This window comes from Physella acuta, unplaced genomic scaffold (assembly GCF_028476545.2).
Source record: "Physella acuta isolate Inbredline_101_S28 unplaced genomic scaffold, ASM2847654v3 ptg000361l, whole genome shotgun sequence".
NCBI lineage: Eukaryota > Metazoa > Mollusca > Gastropoda > Physidae > Physella > Physella acuta.
In genome coordinates, this window is record NW_026731880.1 from 76,768 (window position 1) to 96,586 (window position 19,819).

The 19,819-nt window shown below is 35.5% G+C and overlaps 1 protein-coding gene and 2 pseudogenes across 1 annotated transcript; 1 reads left to right on the plus strand and 2 right to left on the minus strand.

Moving 5' to 3' along the window:
• Positions 1–2,768: 2,768 nt before the first annotated feature.
• On the minus strand, positions 2,769–2,857 carry LOC131941423 (uncharacterized; annotated as a pseudogene).
• A 64-nt stretch (positions 2,858–2,921) lies between these two features.
• Positions 2,922–3,549, minus strand: LOC131941413 (exosome complex component CSL4-like; annotated as a pseudogene).
• Positions 3,550–10,846: 7,297 nt separating this feature from the next.
• Positions 10,847–13,464, plus strand: LOC131941414 (histone RNA hairpin-binding protein). Its single transcript, XM_059300660.1, has 2 exons — positions 10,847–11,004; positions 11,970–13,464. Exons 1-2 carry the CDS (start codon positions 10,847–10,849, stop codon positions 12,442–12,444), a joined length of 633 nt encoding a protein of 210 aa, XP_059156643.1. The 3' UTR covers positions 12,445–13,464.
• Positions 13,465–19,819: the final 6,355 nt, after the last annotated feature.

A 19,819-nucleotide genomic window follows, 5' to 3' on the forward strand; every position in this document is an offset into this window, starting at 1 on the left:
ATTAGACAAGCCAGTCAGGGGTCGTACGCCGCGCCTATGCGGTAGTCTAATCGTGGGGGTGGGGGCCCTGAGAGCGCCCCTGTGCGTCTCTGACACATGGGCGGTCACCGAAGTGTGTTCTAACATTATTTCGGTGAGTGATTAATGTACACTCAATGTTTACATGCGGTAGTGTAGGTAAACCTGTGTCCCGATATTTATGATTTAAGCGCAGGCATTGTTTACATTTAAATAACTCACTTTTAGAAAAGACGGTCACGCGTCTTAGAACATATAATTGGTTGGTGAAATCCTAATACATTTCGTCAAATATTTTCAGTGGCAGCATCGGTACTGTCAAATTCACACATGATGAATTACTGAAAAGTAGAAAATAAAACAACTAAATAGCGGGTCGGCTTGTGTATTTTAAATGTTGAAAGCGAGTTGGCCGACTGGATGTACAAGAGCCAACAACAAAAGCTGCTAAACATTATGGCTCATATTGTAGACTTATATGATAAGATGGACGTGTTTATTCTAATGCGTAAATATTCAGGAGTAAAAGCACATACATTATCCACAGGTTAGATTGTATGCCTAAGAATAAACTAAGGCAATACAACGAAACCAAAAATAGAACAACATTAAAAACGAAGGATAAAAAATAGTTTGAAACGAAAGAAAAACTAGTTACTTGTTACCTAATGATGTTATGTCGTGGCCCATGCATTACTGTGGTCTATTTAAACACGGAACAGTGCGGACTGTTTACAGTAACAAAAACAACAGCTACTTCTTTATGGAAACCTGACAGTCGTTTGAGTGGTTGTGCTTGTCACCACATCTAAAGAGATCATCTTGCTTCAGCCCTTAGTTAGTTTTGACAATTTTTTAAAGGTATCATTAGAGATGAGGCTGGTATACATTCGGGGTCTAAATAAAACTTAATCCTTTCATAGAAAGTCAGCTTAGGATCGATACATTGCCGTATGTATAGTTTACACGTTCTGAACATGTATAACCCGCTTACAACTCGAGGTTAACATATCTAAAATGAACAAATTGTATTTTATTTTTTGTTACAATTATTACAGGGCTATACACATTTTGGCTAAAAATGTATTTTTGTTTTAAATGTATTTTATTAACAACTAGCGTACCCGTCCCACGCGCGTTTCCGCGGGGTAGAAGTAAGTTTGACGAAATGTATTAGGATTTCACCAACCATACAATACAATATAACAACAATTAATAACACATTGCTATCAATGCACCGACAGCAATCAAACTTAAATTAAACGATACTCTGTAGATATGTGGTTTTATTTTTACTTTAAACTATGTATAATGATCTTGATATTTCTGACTAGGAGATTGTGTATGTTCCTCTCTGTGATATTACATTGTTAATCATCATGAATTAACTTGCGTTGGAATGGTTATATTTTGGTAATCTAGGATTTTGGTAGAAATGTATAGCCGGTGTTTAAACGATAAGTAGGTCTATAAATGTGGGTTAAATTAGGGTCAGTCTGGGATTTCGTATTAAATGTTATATAATTTATGTACGTCTTCATAGCACAGAAAAATTACTTAGAAGGTGGCTACAAGAATATGGTAATGTCGGTTGTGCAGTTTTATTTATTATTTTTTTTATTATTATTATTTTTTAAATGTTTAATAGATTTCCTTCCACACAGTTCACTCCCTTCGAGCAAGGAGCTAGCTGTGTGGATAGGTTGCATGTTAAAATATACATGTAATACATAGTATTGCATACACAATTTTACAATGTCATGTTCTTGATTTTTCTTCTGTTTTCTTGGTTTCATTCTTCCGTGTTTCTTTTAATTTCTTGTTTTCATTTCCGGTTTCTTGGTTTCTTTGATATAACATAGAGTACAGGACAATACATGATCGCTTCTCGTTTTTGGCCTTGCTTCTTGCGCTTATTACAATCTTAGTTGGGCAGTGGTTGATTTTTAGTTGGTAGTTGTAGTTTGAGTGTCAATGAAAGATGTTCCGTTATTGGGATGATGAGTTTGGTGACTTGTTGTTGATGGTAGAGTTCATCGAGTGGTGTAAAGCTTGGAGAGGGTAGTTGAGGTGGTGCCCTTGTGTTGAAAAGTCGTTTTCATTGGTGGCTTTGATTTATTGTTCATTGTAGAGAGAATGAAGATGTATTGTAGGGTTTTCTTGCGTAGTCGAATGGGCGAAATGATGTTGAAGAATGTTTAGTTTTCGTGATAATGCTGTGTCGAGGATGAGAAGAAATTGAGAGTGATCGAGTAGTCGAGGGCTGTATCGAGTAGTTGAAATGTACGAAGTGAGAGTTGCATAATCGTGAAGTTGTTTGAGTAGTTGATCTTTGAGGGATGTCGAGTTGATGGTAATTGACGGAGCCTCCCACCTAAGATTTCTCCAAGGTGGGTGTCGTCAGAGTGATAGTGCGGTTGTTGATAGCGAGGTAATTGTGTATCGAAGTTATGCGTAGTTGATCTTTGAGAGATGATGAAATTGATTTGCTGGTAGGCCCTATTTGTGGCGGAACCTCCCACCTAAGATTTCTCCTAGGTGGGTGTCGTCAAGCTGAAAAAAATAGAGATTGAAAATTAGCAACTCGTACATTTGAAGCCACCCAATACATGTACTGGCTGACTCATCTCGAGGGCATGGTGCACTTCGAGGGATGTGTGGGCGCAACCACACATCGGTCGTTGGCGAGATTTGCAATTGATGAGTTGAGTAGTAGATTGACCGCCTCTCGAACCCGGCAGCCAGCCCTAAGAGGGTCTGACTAACCAAATGGCTAAGATTTATGTAGATCCATAACAGATACTACACTTTGATCTTAGCCAAAATGCTGAGAAGCGATAGAAACCAGAAAATCATAAAGAACTCAAGAAGGTTTAACCCATCAGGACGCACATTTTTTTTTTTTAGCTTTCATGTTTAATTTTTATAATATCCGGCCGGACTTTAGCCAATTTTCGATACTCTTCAGTTAAAGTCTTGGGACACTGCATCTTACACCATCTGACTGGGGTCATCCTGACACCTGCTTCACTCAGTCCTATAGCCACACCCAGTTCATTATCTCTAGTACTTAAAATGTAGGACTGTGAATCTCCCAAAGATATAACACGAGTTATGATGATATCACCAGGCCGGAAACTTTTGTACATCTCAACTTTATCTTTCTCTGTGGCTCTGACATCTTCTTTCCTGATCATGCCCCTGTAGACATCAGACAACTGGATGGTACCGACACTAAGGATATCACATTTACAGAATCTGGGGTTGACATTGGTCACTCTGGCAGTTACAATAGCATCTATGTCTGGTATAACATTCTGCAGACCTTCTGTATTTATACTGATCACTTTGTGCCCAGTGTCAGCTTGTGTGGCCTCTTCAAGAAATCCGACTACGCTGGCGTAAATAAAACCATTCCTCTTGTATCATGTATGTTCCACTACCAGCCACTACCGAATCATCTGCTCGACATAACCTCTGACCTGGGACACACATCACACCATCAGCCATGTTGGTCCAGTGCGTTATACAAAAACCAACAGGACGCAAATGCAATAATATTAAGATGCTGAATGGAATTGAAACATTGTTTAAACATTTCAATTCTTTTGGTACTATATATGTAACACACATCGCTACAAGGCGTCGTTTTTGAATAAATATATTTTTAAATAGACTTATTCATATATTTTTTCATAAATATAAATTTAGAATGCTTATTTAAATTTGTTTTGTTTTATGAAATAACAAGTCTGCTTCTATTTGAATTGTATCCGTTTCATTGAATGTACTACGTTTGTTAAATACAAAGCTAATAATTTCCCTTGCACTACAATGCAACTAATCGTATAAACACATTTAAATTGAACTAAATACAAAAGATGTTTTCATTTAAGATACGTAGGCGTTACGTTAGAACCGGGTCAGATGTAGGTAAATATAAAGGTGTGTGTGATTTATATATGACAGACATCAGGGGCGTATCGAGGGGGGGGGGGGTGCGGACCGCACCGGGTGACACCATTTAGGGGGGTGACACCAAGGCAAAAAATAACAAAATATATAGAAAAACTTGAGGCGGGGGGGGGGGGTGCAAATCGAAAATTTGAAAGTTTGTCCACGGGAAGGGTCGCTACGCCTCTGGCGGGGTGACACCATTAAGTGCCGCACCGGGTTACACCCGACCTCGCTACGACACTGACAGACATTATATTGATTTAATTATTCATCAAGTTATTGAAGCTGTAATTTATAGTAGATACCATAATGGTCGGAGTAGTCGAACGATTGAATGCACCATTTCACTTATCGGCCTTTTGACATCAAAATGTAATGTTTGTTATTGGTTCTGTACGGAGGTCTTGCCTATGGCCCCAGTTTTTCTAACCTTTGACAGGTACCTTTCTGAGACGGGTGGACTAATGAACAATGATAATGTACTTCGAGAAACTTAATCATTATTTGTTCCGTTGTAAAATTTAAAACGTGGGTCTAGTTTTGTTGAAATTAGACATACCATTGGTTTAAATAACATCGGTCGAATGAATTTGCATACTGTGATGGGGGGATTATATAAATGTATGTGTTATATAGCATCTATATGTTCTGACTTCTAAATAGTGTATTAAACACGCGCACAATACTCTCGCACCAAATCGTCTACCATCAAGTTCACACCGTCCTTAGTAACCTCTACTAGTCTTGTCTAATTCTATCTAGATCTTTCTATGCCATGACACATACCATTAGTGACGTATGATAATACAGTAAATACTATTTAAAAAAAAAAGTTCTGTATACGTTTCAACTTTTTCTTTTAGGTAAAACTATCTTTTTTTTTTACCCCATTAAATTAATAGATACACCTTTATGATTTATATTTTGATATGTGAAAGTTCAGTTAATCACATTCTCCATTGTTTTAGTTGTAATTGTTTAAAGTATTAGTAGCTAGTGCAATAAGTTGCCAACCTCTATGAATAATACACGATAAATTGTATCCAAAGAAATAACTAACACCCGGATGAGAAACACATTACTATAAAACATTTCGTGGGTTTCGCGAAATACTTAAAAGCAGCTTCTAAATTAGTTTTTGTGAAGCAATACATACTATTAGTCAACACCTGAATAATTTTGAAAAAAAATGACAGTAATATGTGATGTATAATTTAATGTATTATTGTAGCTCATGTTAATAAATAATTTGTTTGTTGCGGTGAGGTTGAGGGTTTTTAGCGATGCGTATAAATTTGCGGGTGCCGGATGCCAATCTCACAAACGCGTCAATGTTCAAGTTTATTTATAGGCTAATTCTCTCAATGGCTTGCCCGACAATGTACAACCCACCCACCTCCCCAATAAAAAATGTTTGGGGCCTGTTTTGGATTTTTTAATTCCTTCTACAGTAGAAAAGAAACTGGAAAATTGTTTTTTAAGTATAAATAATAAAATGTCAACGTTCAAGTTTATAAATAGGCTAATTCTCTCAACGGCTTGCCCGACAATGCAACAATGTCTATAGTGTTATTAATACCGATGGCCCTTGTACAACTCTATCCTCCACAGTAAGAAAGAAAAGGGGGCCTTTTTTGAACTTTTGATTACTTCTACAACATAAAAGAAACTGGATTTCCGTTTTCTTTTTAAGATTATTTTTATATTTCAAATATTAACATTCCATTGTAAAAGTTTTAAAAAATTTAAAGAGGGAAAAGGGCCCCTGTTTGCCTTGGCCCCTATGCCTTGCTTACGCCACTGTTGTACTATTCGATTTCAGACCGATGTTTTATGTTTATTTTTATTTGTTACCTTTTTTTTTTTTTTTATAATCAACAGAACTAACACGGCAGATACAAGGTCAATTGAACCGATTTAGTCAAATGTCTTTGAAAAGTGTAAACACATTCGATGAAGTTTTTTGAATTACAAAATGAAGACAGCGTTAAACAAAATCAAAATTAACCCAAAAAAAACCATTCATTCGCCTTTCAAAATTGTATTGTGTAACTATTAAGTTCAATTTACATGTCAGGCGTAATGATTCGGTCCATGTTTGCTATATATTTTAGTTTGCATGAATAGTGATAAAAACTAAAAGCGCTTTATCTCCCTTACAATTGTGGTGGGAAGAAATGGGAAGTAATAGCAAAAAAAATATATAAATGTGTGTCCGATATAAATTGTATTGGAAATTTGAACATACCATCATGTGACGAGGTAGTCGAGAAGTTGATACCGCGTCAAACATCAAGCTGATATTCTTGTGTGGTTTCTGTTTACAATTTACCCAAACATCCTACACAATATTCACCATATCTACTTATATAGGGCAGCGTGAAATGCTTTAAGACTGTTAAAGCCAACTTAAACTTCGTACTTATATTTTGCATTTGCGTAGCGCGTTTAACAGTACCAATGAAATTGTTCAGCTTGTTTAGCTTTTGGCTGTAGCTACAATGATATTACTCTTTGTTGTTTCGAATACAACCGATACATAGACTTTAGATATACGTTGTCTGCATTTGATCGATTTGATTGGAGAGCCACGATTCTAGATTTAAAATAATGAAACTCTGTTCTAGATTTAAGAATACATAATTAGTAATTCATTTCTTGTATTGGACTATTTTAGTCCTTACATATTTCATATTAATACGTGTTAATATTTATTACTTACGGTTTCTTATGTCTACTGGGTTAGACGTTAGGTTACTTGTCTCATTTAAATCAATTGTTTCACAACATAGAGCTCGAAGATTAAACAAAGACTAAGTAACACATAATCAATTTTTATAACGATTAGTAGTTGGAAACTATAATAAATATAAGAAAGTATTAATACATCTATATATATATATATATATATATATATATATATATATATATATATATATATATATATATATATATATATATATATATAATTATCTTCTTAGATAAGCTAGAAAACGCCAAGCTGTAAGCGAGCCTAGCAGCCCCCTCTCTTACTCTCTAAGCGTATCCCTACCACCCCCACCCCCTCATGGTCTGGTGAGCTGTGGATCACGCTAAATGTTTACAATCATAGAGCTGGGTTTAGTGTCGGCTATTAGGGGCAGATAATTTAGTTTGAAACAATTTTAAACTTAGTGGAGGTAACTAAGTGGAGGCTTCTTTCACGGGGGGGGGGGGGGGGGGTAGGGTAGGGGTTGATGGAAATGAGTGGGGGGGGGGGGGGTTATCGTCCTTAACGACCTACTGATAGTGTTTTAAAGCAAATATTTTCAGTGGCAGCATTGGTACTGTCGAATTCACAAATTATGAATTACTTAAAAGTAGAAACTAAAACAACATTGGTGTCGTTAGCTTATGCTATCATTTTCCTGGCCCAATAATTTGGTAATGGCTATCCTTTAATACAGCTGACCTGCCTAATACTTTCTAACTTGGGCTCTATGATAAATATGTGGTGTAATGGGAGGGGGGGGGGGTGACTAGTTGAAGCTGTTGAGTAATAACGAGATGTCTTTCATCTAGAATAAACTTAGTTAATTCTTGTTTCTGGTCGTTCCACTCTTAGAGGCAGGTTCTAATAACCTTGTTATCAAATCCGATTGTAGTAGCGAAATTATTATTTGGACGTCTATGATTTTTAAAGCTACATTGCTATTTTATTGCTAGGCTCTGAGAGATAAACATTTTATATTACTTGAAATAATCGAAGAGGAAAAATTCATTAACATACTGTCATCACTTGTCTTTAAAATGTGTACACGAAATAATTCATGCATTGGTTTGTATGTTGTTGTTTTTTAAGCACTACATTTAAATACATAACATGCACTATACATCTACATACTTTAATGCAGAGTTAAATTATTTAACTATTGTTAATAGAAACATAAAATACAAAATCGATACATTATCTGTTTTTTGTTTTGTTTTTTTTTGTTTGTTTTTTATTTGTGAGATGTGGTAATATTATTATTTTATCTCTCTTAGTATACGTTTGAAAAATAATATTTATAGTTTACAACTAGAATAATTGCTAATACTAACTGTGTTTCTAGCCCCCCCCCCTGATACAACTTATGATCATTACAATTGGTATATGTTGTTGATACATGAACACGAGCTGTAGAAGTCAAGTTTGAAGCGGGTCACATATGTGATATGTATAGGCCTATAACTGAGATCTGTAACATTAAATGATTTGTTGTTCAAGCTATTTAAAGATCATCTAGATCTAGATCTATAATCTCTAGAATCTCTAGATCTAGAATATCTAGATCTAGATCTCGAATCCTAATAGATAATGTGTGTCTAGGTTAAGGCCAGGGGTCGGTAAACATTTGACGGAAGAGCCGAAAGTTACAATTTACAAAATTTCCCCGTTTTTAAAGTACCACTCTATTATTTCAATATTATGATATTTGATAAGGATTAGGTAAATAAATTTGATTTGTTATATAAAAGCCTGGAATTGTTGCCACGGTGCTGTCCACAGCAGGGCTGTGGGGCTAGGCCTAGAGCCCAAGCGACTGTCAGCTGTCTACTCTCAACTCCACCTATTCTTACTGTTCTCTGCTGAGTGTTTTTATCCTGTTTAAAGTTGTTTTTCTTTACAGTATGATATTTGTTATAAGTTTTGAAAATGAAATAATAAAATTATTAATGTTTGTGCAGGGAACTGTAGAGCCGCATATTGACATCAAAAGAGCCGCATGTGGCTCGCGAGCCGCAAGTTGCAGCACATGTATTTGGCCGATACAATTTTATTTTATAAATTGTATAGCGTACGTAGACCTAAATAATATTAAAATGAAATAGTTCATATCTTTATATTCTAAACTCGTCATTAATTATGTGCTCTCTCCTTAGTGTAAAAAATACTGACGTCATTGTTTTGTGCCTTCTTTTTCAAAACTATAAACACTTTTCCGGTTGCATAATTAAAACTGTTTTTTCTATATTCGAATATGCCTTAATTTGTTTTTTATCTTCTTTAACTAAAGTTGTGTTTATACATTTAAAATATCAACCATTTTTATTTTCAATAGAAATCCGTATCAATTTCTCAATATATCACTGAAGATGCTGATGTGATGGACTGCAAAAATGTTTTGCAGTCAGAGAGAGAAAGAAAGAGAAAGAGTAATGCGCACATGGGCTTTTATATATTAGGATTTTTTAAAATTATGATTCGTCATAAAAGACTTGTGAGCATTGACAAATTGACTTAATCGCATGTTATTGAAAAGCGTAAGCAATCTCACTAACGTTTTCTAAAAATTAGTAAAAACAAATAATTTATAAAAACAAAGACACACTCATCTAAGCAATTCGTATTTTTTTATAAAATGATTTTCTAAATATGAATTTCCTGAGCATGTTGGTCTTTATTGTTTATCTAAAGGTTATTATTTTTTTCAAATAATTTATTTGCTAGTGATATAAATTTGGTTTGAATTATTTCCCTTAAAAATAACAAACGATTGAATGGGAAGTAATTATAAACTGTTTCTTTATTGTTAAAAATACATTTTTAGCTAAAATGTATATAGTCCTGTAATAATTGTAACAAAAAATAAAATATGATTTTGTTCATTTTAGATATGTTAACCTCGAGTTGTGAGCGGGTTATACATGTTCAGAACGTGTAAACTATACCTACGGCAATGTATCGATCCTAAGCTGACTTTCTATGAAAGGATTAAGTTTTATTTAGACCCCGAATGTATACCAGCCTCATCTCTAATGATAACTTTAAAAAAATTGCCAAAACTAACTAAGGGCTGTAGCAAGATGATCTTTTTAGATATAGTGACAAGCACAACCACTCAAACGGCTGTCAGGTGGAGTGGTCTAGCTTACAATCGTCCTTCACTAGCTACTGATAGTGTTAATAAAGCAAAATATTTTCAGTCGCAACATTGGTAGTGTCGAATTCACAAAATAGGAAAAATAGGAAATAAAAAACTAAATAAAGGCGAGGCGTATGCTTTGTCGCGGGTCAGCTGGTATGAAATAAATCAACAGTCAACGATGTTTGATTTGGTTACGTGTTTACATTTGGTTATACACTTTAAATGTGATGGTAAAGTAAAAAAAAAAAACAACAGAGAATATGAATACTATAGTTGACGGCCTCACAACGAAACACACATTCACTTTCACGCACGCGTGCCCACGTAATTCCCCACTCAGGTATGAAGTAATTACTGCATGAATATTTGAATAACATGTAAATAAGTGACGATTAGCTGTGTGTGCTGTGTGTGTATGTTATTATGTTTACATGTGTACCTGACATGGATTGTTAAAGATATACTACAAATGTAGCTAGTGCTCACACAATCATGGCACTAGAATTAAATGCGGCCATCTTACTTATAGTTTAGTCCGTTTTTAAATCGCAGACATTGTTTTCATAACGGTTTAACTGTATGATTTGTATAGAGCTGTTTTTTTTTCTTTGTTTGATTAAAATGTTTTTCATAGTTCAACTGTTTACGTCTTTTAACATCGCATCCCGCACTTTTGACTTCGATTAAAGTGACATGTCCCGATAATTCTATTAGTTCAAGTCTATCTACGATAAGACTATTCGAGTCACATACGACCTGAGTTAGCACTAGATTTTGACATTTCGCCAACACAGTGATGTCATATATAAGTATAATCAACAACAACAATTGAGTTGCGCCAATTCATGATCCATCTACGGCAAAAGCTGTAGGGAGGAGACTCTATGGTTACGGTCCACGTTGCTAAATGAAATCATGAGCCCCACACTTTTCAGATACAGCCAAGTCACTAACAATCTCAATCAAAATATCAGATGAAGATGGACCATCATCAAGACCAATGGCCATCAAATTATTTATGGCCACATAATCCACAGTCTAATCAGCCCGCACCAGATCCTGCGACCCACACCTTCATTGTAGCAGATCTAAACAACATTAAAACACATCATGGACCCAACACACTTGAGTTATCCATGTACAAGAAAGATACTGTATGTGGCACTGTGATGACGAAATAGTGTAATGTTGGTCATAGATAAGCGATAGGTACCATAGGTCAAGTAGACATTGGTCAAGCAGAACCAATATAATGCAGTGACGAACTGACCATTTACGTGAGATGATCAGCTGACCACTGAAATATCAGTTGCGAGTTGGATGTAGATATCGTTAGAAGATTATTAGAGTTTTCAGAGGAAAAACTATGTTACCATTTATGTGAGATGATCAGCTGACCACTGAAACGAGTTAGGGGATTATTGGAGCGTTTAGGGATCAATCGCGGATAAGCGAGTAGTAGCGGATATTGATATTTGTGCGAAAAAGCATTTGAAATCAGGCTAGAGACCGAATATTATTATGAGTTGTGTAGAGTAAGAGAGAATAGAAAATGTATTATATGCAAATAAAGCAACATATTAATTATATGTTTATCGCAAGTATCAACTAATAACATTGTCATTACAATGCATGCCAGGATCCCATCTATTTTAGAAGAACTAAACAACAATCCACACATCATAGAAAACGTCCAACTATCTTTATTAACTTATCTTCAGGCAATAATGTTATATATATATTATTTTAATATTGGGTGCTCTAAAATAAATATATATTATTTTGGTTTGGTGTTTTAAACGAGCAGTTCACAATTACTTCCCATATTTATTTTTCCAAACAAACTACGGGAGACAACTCAAAGACACGAAATCCGACTAATAGATAAATAAACCAATTTGAAAAAAAAAAAAAATTCATTTGATGATTGATCCATTGACATTAATTTGTTTATTATAAGCTATCTAAACATAATGTGCTTACATTAAACGGTGAATAAACGCTTATGATACATTTAAAAAGCTAACAACTGATACTTATTTCATGTAGATTTTAAAGATAAGTAATTTAACAAATTAAACAATTTTTACATGTCGGAATAAGACTTTCGCTAACTGATTCTGGGGAAGAAAGCAAAGGAAGATTGTCTGCAGTAAAAGAAGAGGATCCACTGAGGTTGGCCAGGAGAGAAAAAGATATTCTGTATGGAAAAACCACAGATGCTTACAAAAAATATGTATCAACTATTCCAAAAAACCTACGAAGTGGAGACCTGAAATTGCACCCTAGAACTCCTGAAAAAACAAGAAAGTGTAGTCGCAGATCTTGGGACTCTCAGGTTAAGATATGGAAACGTCGACTTCATTCATGGGCTGGACTGCACTGCAAACAAACAGACTCTGATTTATTATCTTCAACGAATAATGTCCCATCTGATGTTGCTTCTGGTGCATCTTCAAATAAAAGTGATGATGACAATATTGACTTAGGTGATGAGGATGATTTTTTAGACAGCATTGATATCAGTTTTCAAGTTGCTGAACAGATTGAAGACACAATAAAATTGAATGATAACTAGATCTAGAGGACAGAAGACTGACATAGCAGTTGTTGTTAATGTGGCAATATTTTTTTAAAACATGTATATCCAGCACCCCTTCAAACAGAAACAGGAATTAATATAATAAATGCTTTTATGTTTGTACATGAATTTAAGAGTGAGTACTTAAATTGCTTTTTGGAAGTAGAAAAAACAGGTGAGGTAATAGATTACTATACCAGTCTGTACAGTTTTTCCTTCAACTCTGTCTTTGTGAAAATGTTTAGTTCTTTAAAGTGGATATCTTTCTGTTATTTTTTTCTAAAGACGTACCAAGTACCATATTAAAATGTTTTAAAAAATTAAAATTTACTTTATTCAGTCATTGCTTTTTAAATATTTTAAAAATTATCTGGAGAAGTTATAGTGCTGTTTTTTTTCCCCCACATGCTTTTTCTAATACTGGGTGACTCTAGTGAAAAGGTGTCATAAAACTGGTTAATGAATACAATATTTTTTGGCTAATTTCTAATCATTTTTCTGAGTTATAGAAATTTTTAAAATAGTAACACTATTTGCCATATTATTTCATGTCAAGCCTATCAATAATTATGTAAAATAATTACATAATTTTTATTACCTTACTATAAACACAATGGTAAGTATCAAATAATGCTAGCAAATTTAAAGTGTTATTGTAGCTACATACTGCATGCTACTATTTCAGTTAGTTGTTTCATTTTTGAAAAGGCATCCCTTTGGAATTCAGCATTTCATTCCCATTGTATAGAATGACAACAGCTATTAAGATTATTCAGATATAGTTTTAACAATTTATCCAGTTGTTTCTCTTCTTTGGTGGCTATTTTTCTATAAAATAAGATGAAAACTATGTTAATATCTCTATTTTTATGTGTATATACAAGCACAAAAGTTTTTATACTTAGTAAATATTTATGTTAGTTAATACTTTACAGGTTTTTTTTAAACATTTGTATTTCATACCTGCATATTTTCATTAACCACACAAAGAAAAAGATATTTATTATAATACAATAAATATGCTAGCTTGTGTGTACACTTTGTTTATAAGGTTGATCTTTAAAAAAAATGTCATGTCATTGTATATAACATCTGCTTTTGAATAATGCATTATTTTGATGATTTACTTAAAAACAATTTTGTTATTAAAAAAAAGAAATTATGAAAAAAAAAAAAAAAAAAAAAAAAAAAAAAAAAAAATTTAACTAGCTGATCTGTATCTGATGTGCATAAATCTGCCTCAAAATATTATGAGCGAAAAGATTAATCTGAGGCTGTAAAATTCTGACATAAGTGAATGAGAAATAGAATATCTCTTCTAACTCAGTTGAAAAGAACAGAGATAAGGTTTAATTAAGTTGATGGTAACCGAGAGATCGTTTATTTTTACATAAGTTAAGCTACTTGTATGGATGGGTGGAGAGGGGTAATAAGTAAGTTGTTACACAGTGTAACAAACTTATTGCTACATAAATACAACGTATACATAAAAACGTTGTCTTTGTTGATTTTCATATAAAATACCAGCGTTGCTGTCAAGTGATATTGACAGAAACATTCGAATAACTTTGTCTTTAAATAAAGTAAGGTATTTTGAAAAAAATAAAACAACAGCAAATCATGATTGTATAAGTACACATTATTGTAATATTTTTTCCACCTCATGCACTTTAAATACCAACCAAGACTATCATTTTAGCTAAAACAAATGCATTTATTCAGTCTCGATAAACAATATTTAGTTGGTTTAGTATTTACCAGAAAAGCTGGACAATTTAAGTTGTCAAAACTTAATTTAAAAAATGCCACAATCTGTCAGCCCTTGCTATTTTATATTATTTCGTTATTATATAAATATTATTTTGTAAATCCATGCAAATATTTCAAACTTTCCGTTCTGGGAAACGCTTCCTAAATCAAAGTTTAGTGCAAATGCAACGTAGACATTTCCCACATAAGATAATTATAACGAGTTTCATTTCAAATAAAAATAAATAACTGAGAACTCAATCCGATGTATTATGTTTTATTTTCTTCTTCTTCTTCGTTCTTAATTTTTAGTGTTGCAAAGGATCGAGCCTTATCTCCCTTTTTATCTGAGACTTTTTTTTTTCGAATTTATTAACCATGAGCTTTGTCGATTATGCTACCATCACAATTAAGGATTACGTGTCAACTGGTTATGCGCCATTGAGGCCATTGTCTCCGATTTCAGCCTGCTTTTCTTTTTGGATTTGCTTCCATAGCCTATGTCCAGCCAAGAACAAACTACAAGGCAGCAGTTGTTTAATTTTGGAGTTGTCTCTCCTAGAAGAGTGGCTGTCCCCAGCTAACGAGCCTCATCTGCCCGAGGGTTCGAACTCGAGACTTTTCGGTTTAGCAACCATGAGCTTTACCGACTCGACCACGCCATCCCCTAAGTTTTATAAAATGTCTACAATTCGATAATAATTTGGTTTTTTTTTCTTCCTCGGGGTAGATAATAGTGTTAATGACCCAACACACCTCATCGAGACATTATAGTGTAGTTTAAGTCAGGGTTATCATGTACGGTCAACAGTATCAGTGTCATCACGTGGTCATCATGTGGTCACACCTTCACACTGGTCATTAGCAGATTAAAACACCAGCAACACAGACACGGGTAGAAGAGATTAGCCAATAGTTAATGCAGGAGTTAACGACGACTAATCTGGTTACGTTAGAACCCGATTGGATTAATATAAATTAAAAAATAAATAAATAATACTCGGTGGGCGGGGAGACAATTCAAATAATTTTTAAAACATGTATGTCCTTTAATCTATAGTTACTAACAATCTTCGTCATTAAATGAACAATCTACTTCATTAAATGACATGTGACGCTTTGTTTTCTAACATCTACAAGTGTCAACGTGGCTTTGCACTTTTCTAATTATATTTTCATTTTCGCGACAGAATCTTGTTGTGAAAATTGCACTATTGACTGTTAATGCTCTCTATTGTGTGAGGTCATATTTGTTGAAATCTAACGTTTTGTTTTAATCTAATTTTAGATTCTTCTTAGTTGACCTAGATGGGGTAGACTAGTATCATGGGTGGAGTAGACTGGTGTCATGTGTGGAGTAGACTGGTGTCATGGGTGGAGTAGACTGGTGTCACGTATGGAGTAGACTGGTGTCATGGATGGAGTAGACTGGTGTCATGGGTGGAGTAGAGTGGTGTACTGGGTGGAGTAGAGTGGTGTCATGGGTGGGGTAGACTGGTGTCATGGGTGGAGTAGACTGGTGTCATGTGTGGAGTAGACTGGTGTCATGGATGGAGTAGACTGGTGTCATGGGTGGGGTAGACTGGTGTAATGGGTGGAGTAGACTGGTGTCATGGGTGGAGTAGACTGGTGTCATGTGTGGGGTAGACTTCTGTCATGGGTGGAGTAGACTGGTGTCATGGAGGGAGTAGACTGGTGTAATGGGTGGGGTAGACTTCTGTCATGGGTGGAGTAGACTGGTGTTATGGGTGGAGTAGACTGGTGTTATGGGTGGAGTAGACTGGTGTCATGGGTGGGGTAGACTTCTGTCATGGGTGGAGTAGACTGGTGTCATGGGTGGGGTAGACTTACTTATGTCATGGGTGGAGTAGACTGGTGTAATGGGTGGGGTAGACTTCTGTCATGGGTGGAGTAGACTGGTGTCATGGGTGGAGTAGACTGGTGTCATGGGTGGAGTAGACTGGTGTCATGGGTGGGGTAGACTGGTGTCATGGGTGGAGTAGACTTATATCGATGTACATATAAATGTACAATGTTGCATATTTTCTATTTTAGTTCATTTGAAATGTATCCCTACCCCATAGTATTCAATATAATGTCGCCAATTTAAAAAAAAAATGAATCTGGTGCAAAGAAGTATTTACCAATATTTTTTTTTCCTTGTTTGGAAATCATACAAGGGAAGTTAATACATATTATATAGACCGTGTTGGTAAAGGAATTGGAAACAAAATAAAACAGACATACTAATTGATTTATGGAATATAACACAATCAACATCAACGTGATGTCGTGTGGGCACCGCCACAGTCCATTTGGTGAAAACATCAGTCATTACCAACACATGTTCCGTCCCATCCGATGATTGCTCCAACGACGTAAAGTCCATAGCCACAATCTCTAGTGGTTTTGTCGCTAATAGGTGTCCCGATGGCTGTCTCATTTTGACAACTGGCATTTTCGCATGCTGACACCTCACACAAGCCTCACAATGGCGTTTGACCTCCATTTCCATATTGGGCCAGTAACACCTCCGTCGTAATATTTTGTGCGTCCTGCCCTGACCCTGGTGTCCTGCCCTGTCATGTGCCAACCTTAGCACTTCTTCTCGTAATTGTCCAGGCACCACCACCTGGTGTATTGTCCCATCAATTTGGTCATGAATTCTCCGCATGAGAACACCATCCTTTATACTGAGACGGTCCCACTGACTCAGTATTTTCTTTGTTTCTCGACCAAATTGTTCTCTTTCCCTTCTTCCTGGGAATTTTTGTTCCTGGACGTGTTTCAACAGCAAATAAAAATAAATAACTGAGAACTCAATCCGATGTATTATGTTTTATTTTCTTCTTCTTCTTCGTTCTTAATTTTTAGTGTTGCAAAGGATCGAGCCTTATCTCCCTTTTTATCTGAGACTTTTTTTTTTTCGAATTTATTAACCATGAGCTTTGTCGATTATGCTACCATCACAATTAAGGATTACGTGTCAACTGGTTATGCGCCATTGAGGCCATTATCTCCGATTTCAGCCTGCTTTTCTTTTTGGATTTGCTTCCATAGCCTATGTCCAGCCAAGAACAAACTACAAGGCAGCAGTTGTTTAATTTTGGAGTTGTCTCTCCTAGAAGAGTGGCTGTCCCCAGCTAACGAGCCTCATCTGCCCGAGGGTTCGAACTCGAGACTTTTCGGTTTAGCAACCATGAGCTTTACCGACTCGACCACGCCATCCCCTAAGTTTTATAAAATGTCTACAATTCGATAATAATTTGGTTTTTTTTTTCTTCCTCGGGGTAGATAATAGTGTTAATGACCCAACACACCTCATCGAGACATTATAGTGTAGTTTAAGTCAGGGTTATCATGTACGGTCAACAGTATCAGTGTCATCACGTGGTCATCATGTGGTCACACCTTCACACTGGTCATTAGCAGATTAAAACACCAGCAACACAGACACGGGTAGAAGAGATTAGCCAATAGTTAATGCAGGAGTTAACGACGACTAATCTGGTTACGTTAGAACCCGATTGGATTAATATAAATTAAAAAATAAATAAATAATACTCGGTGGGCGGGGAGACAATTCAAATAATTTTTAAAACATGTATGTCCTTTAATCTATAGTTACTAACAATCTTCGTCATTAAATGAACAATCTACTTCATTAAATGACATGTGACGCTTTGTTTTCTAACATCTACAAGTGTCAACGTGGCTTTGCACTTTTCTAATTATATTTTCATTTTCGCGACAGTATCTTGTTCTAAAAATTGCACTATTGACTGTTAATGCTCTCTATTGTGTGAGGTCATATTTGTTAAAATCTAACGTTTTGTTTTAATCTAATTTTAGATTCTTCTTAGTTGACCTAGATGGGGTAGACTAGTATCATGGGTGGAGTAGACTGGTGTCATGGGTGGAGTAGACTGGTGTCATGTGTGGAGTAGACTGGTGTCATGGGTGGAGTAGACTGGTGTCACGTATGGAGTAGACTGGTGTCATGGATGGAGTAGACTGGTGTCATGGGTGGAGTAGAGTGGTGTACTGGGTGGAGTAGAGTGGTGTCATGGGTGGGGTAGACTGGTGTCATGGGTGGAGTAGACTGGTGTCATGTGTGGAGTAGACTGGTGTCATGGATGGAGTAGACTGGTGTCATGGGTGGGGTAGACTGGTGTCATGGAGGGAGTAGACTGGTGTAATGGGTGGGGTAGACTTCTGTCATGGGTGGAGTAGACTGGTGTTATGGGTGGAGTAGACTGGTGTTATGGGTGGAGTAGACTGGTGTCATGGGTGGGGTAGACTTCTGTCATGGGTGGAGTAGACTGGTGTCATGGGTGGGGTAGACTTATGTCATGGGTGGAGTAGACTGGTGTCATGGGTGGGGTAGACTGGTGTCATGGGTGGAGTAGACTGGTGTTATGGGTGGAGTAGACTGGTGTTATGGGTGGAGTAGACTGGTGTAATGGGTGGGGTAGACTTCTGTCATGGGTGGAGTAGACTGGTGTCATGGGTGGAGTAGACTGGTGTCATGGGTGGGGTAGACTGGTGTCATGGGTGGGGTAGACTGGTGTCATGGGTGGAGTAGACTTATATCGATGTACATATAAATGTACAATGTTGCATATTTTCTATTTTAGTTCATTTGAAATGTATCCCTACCCCATAGTATTCAATATAATGTCGCCAATTTAAAAAAAAAATGAATCTGGTGCAAAGAAGTATTTACCAATATTTTTTTTTCCTTGTTTGGAAATCATACAAGGGAAGTTAATACATATTATATAGACCGTGTTGGTAAAGGAATTGGAAACAAAATAAAACAGACATACTAATTGATTTATGGAATATAACACAATCAACATCAACGTGATTCAAACAATTTGCAAAAAACGGCAGATTTGCGTTTGTTTTATTTTTTTAAATGTTACTGTAATTTCAAACAGAAACACAACAGCTTTGTTTTTAATTCATTTGAAACACAAGCGAAGATATCGCTTAATAATGTTTGCACTTATGTACAGTTCGATGAGTTATTTTCCCTATTCATCACAAAGACAATAAATTAAACATAGAATAATTTTTTTTTAAAAGTTTGATCTTGAGTATTACAACTTTAACTTAAACTTACAACTATCAGTTCGGTGGGCAGTTTCCTCCAGGTATCTCCCCACCCCCCCCCCTCCAAACGAAATATAATTTGTATATAATTATATACACATTTTAAGTGACCCGCCCCTCCAAACGAAATATAATTTATATAGAATTATATACATATTTCAAGTGACTCCCTCCACCCCTACCCCGAGAAAAAAAAATCTAAAAGAAACACAATCAGGGGCAGACAATATACACTTAAGGTCCAAGTTTGCTCTCAAATTGTTCTTCACGTATTACATTCTTGAAAATGTTTGTTAACACAGGTATATTTTTCCAAAATTGTAAAGTTATTTTGATGCGAAAGTTTTAATATTAGGAAAGTATTCCATGATAATAATATAATGGGAAGTAATTAGTAAACGGTATCTTATTGTTTAAAAACAAAACAATACATTAAAAAAAAACATTTCTAGCTCAAACGTTTATAACCTTATAATAAAATATAACAATCTATTAATATAATCTG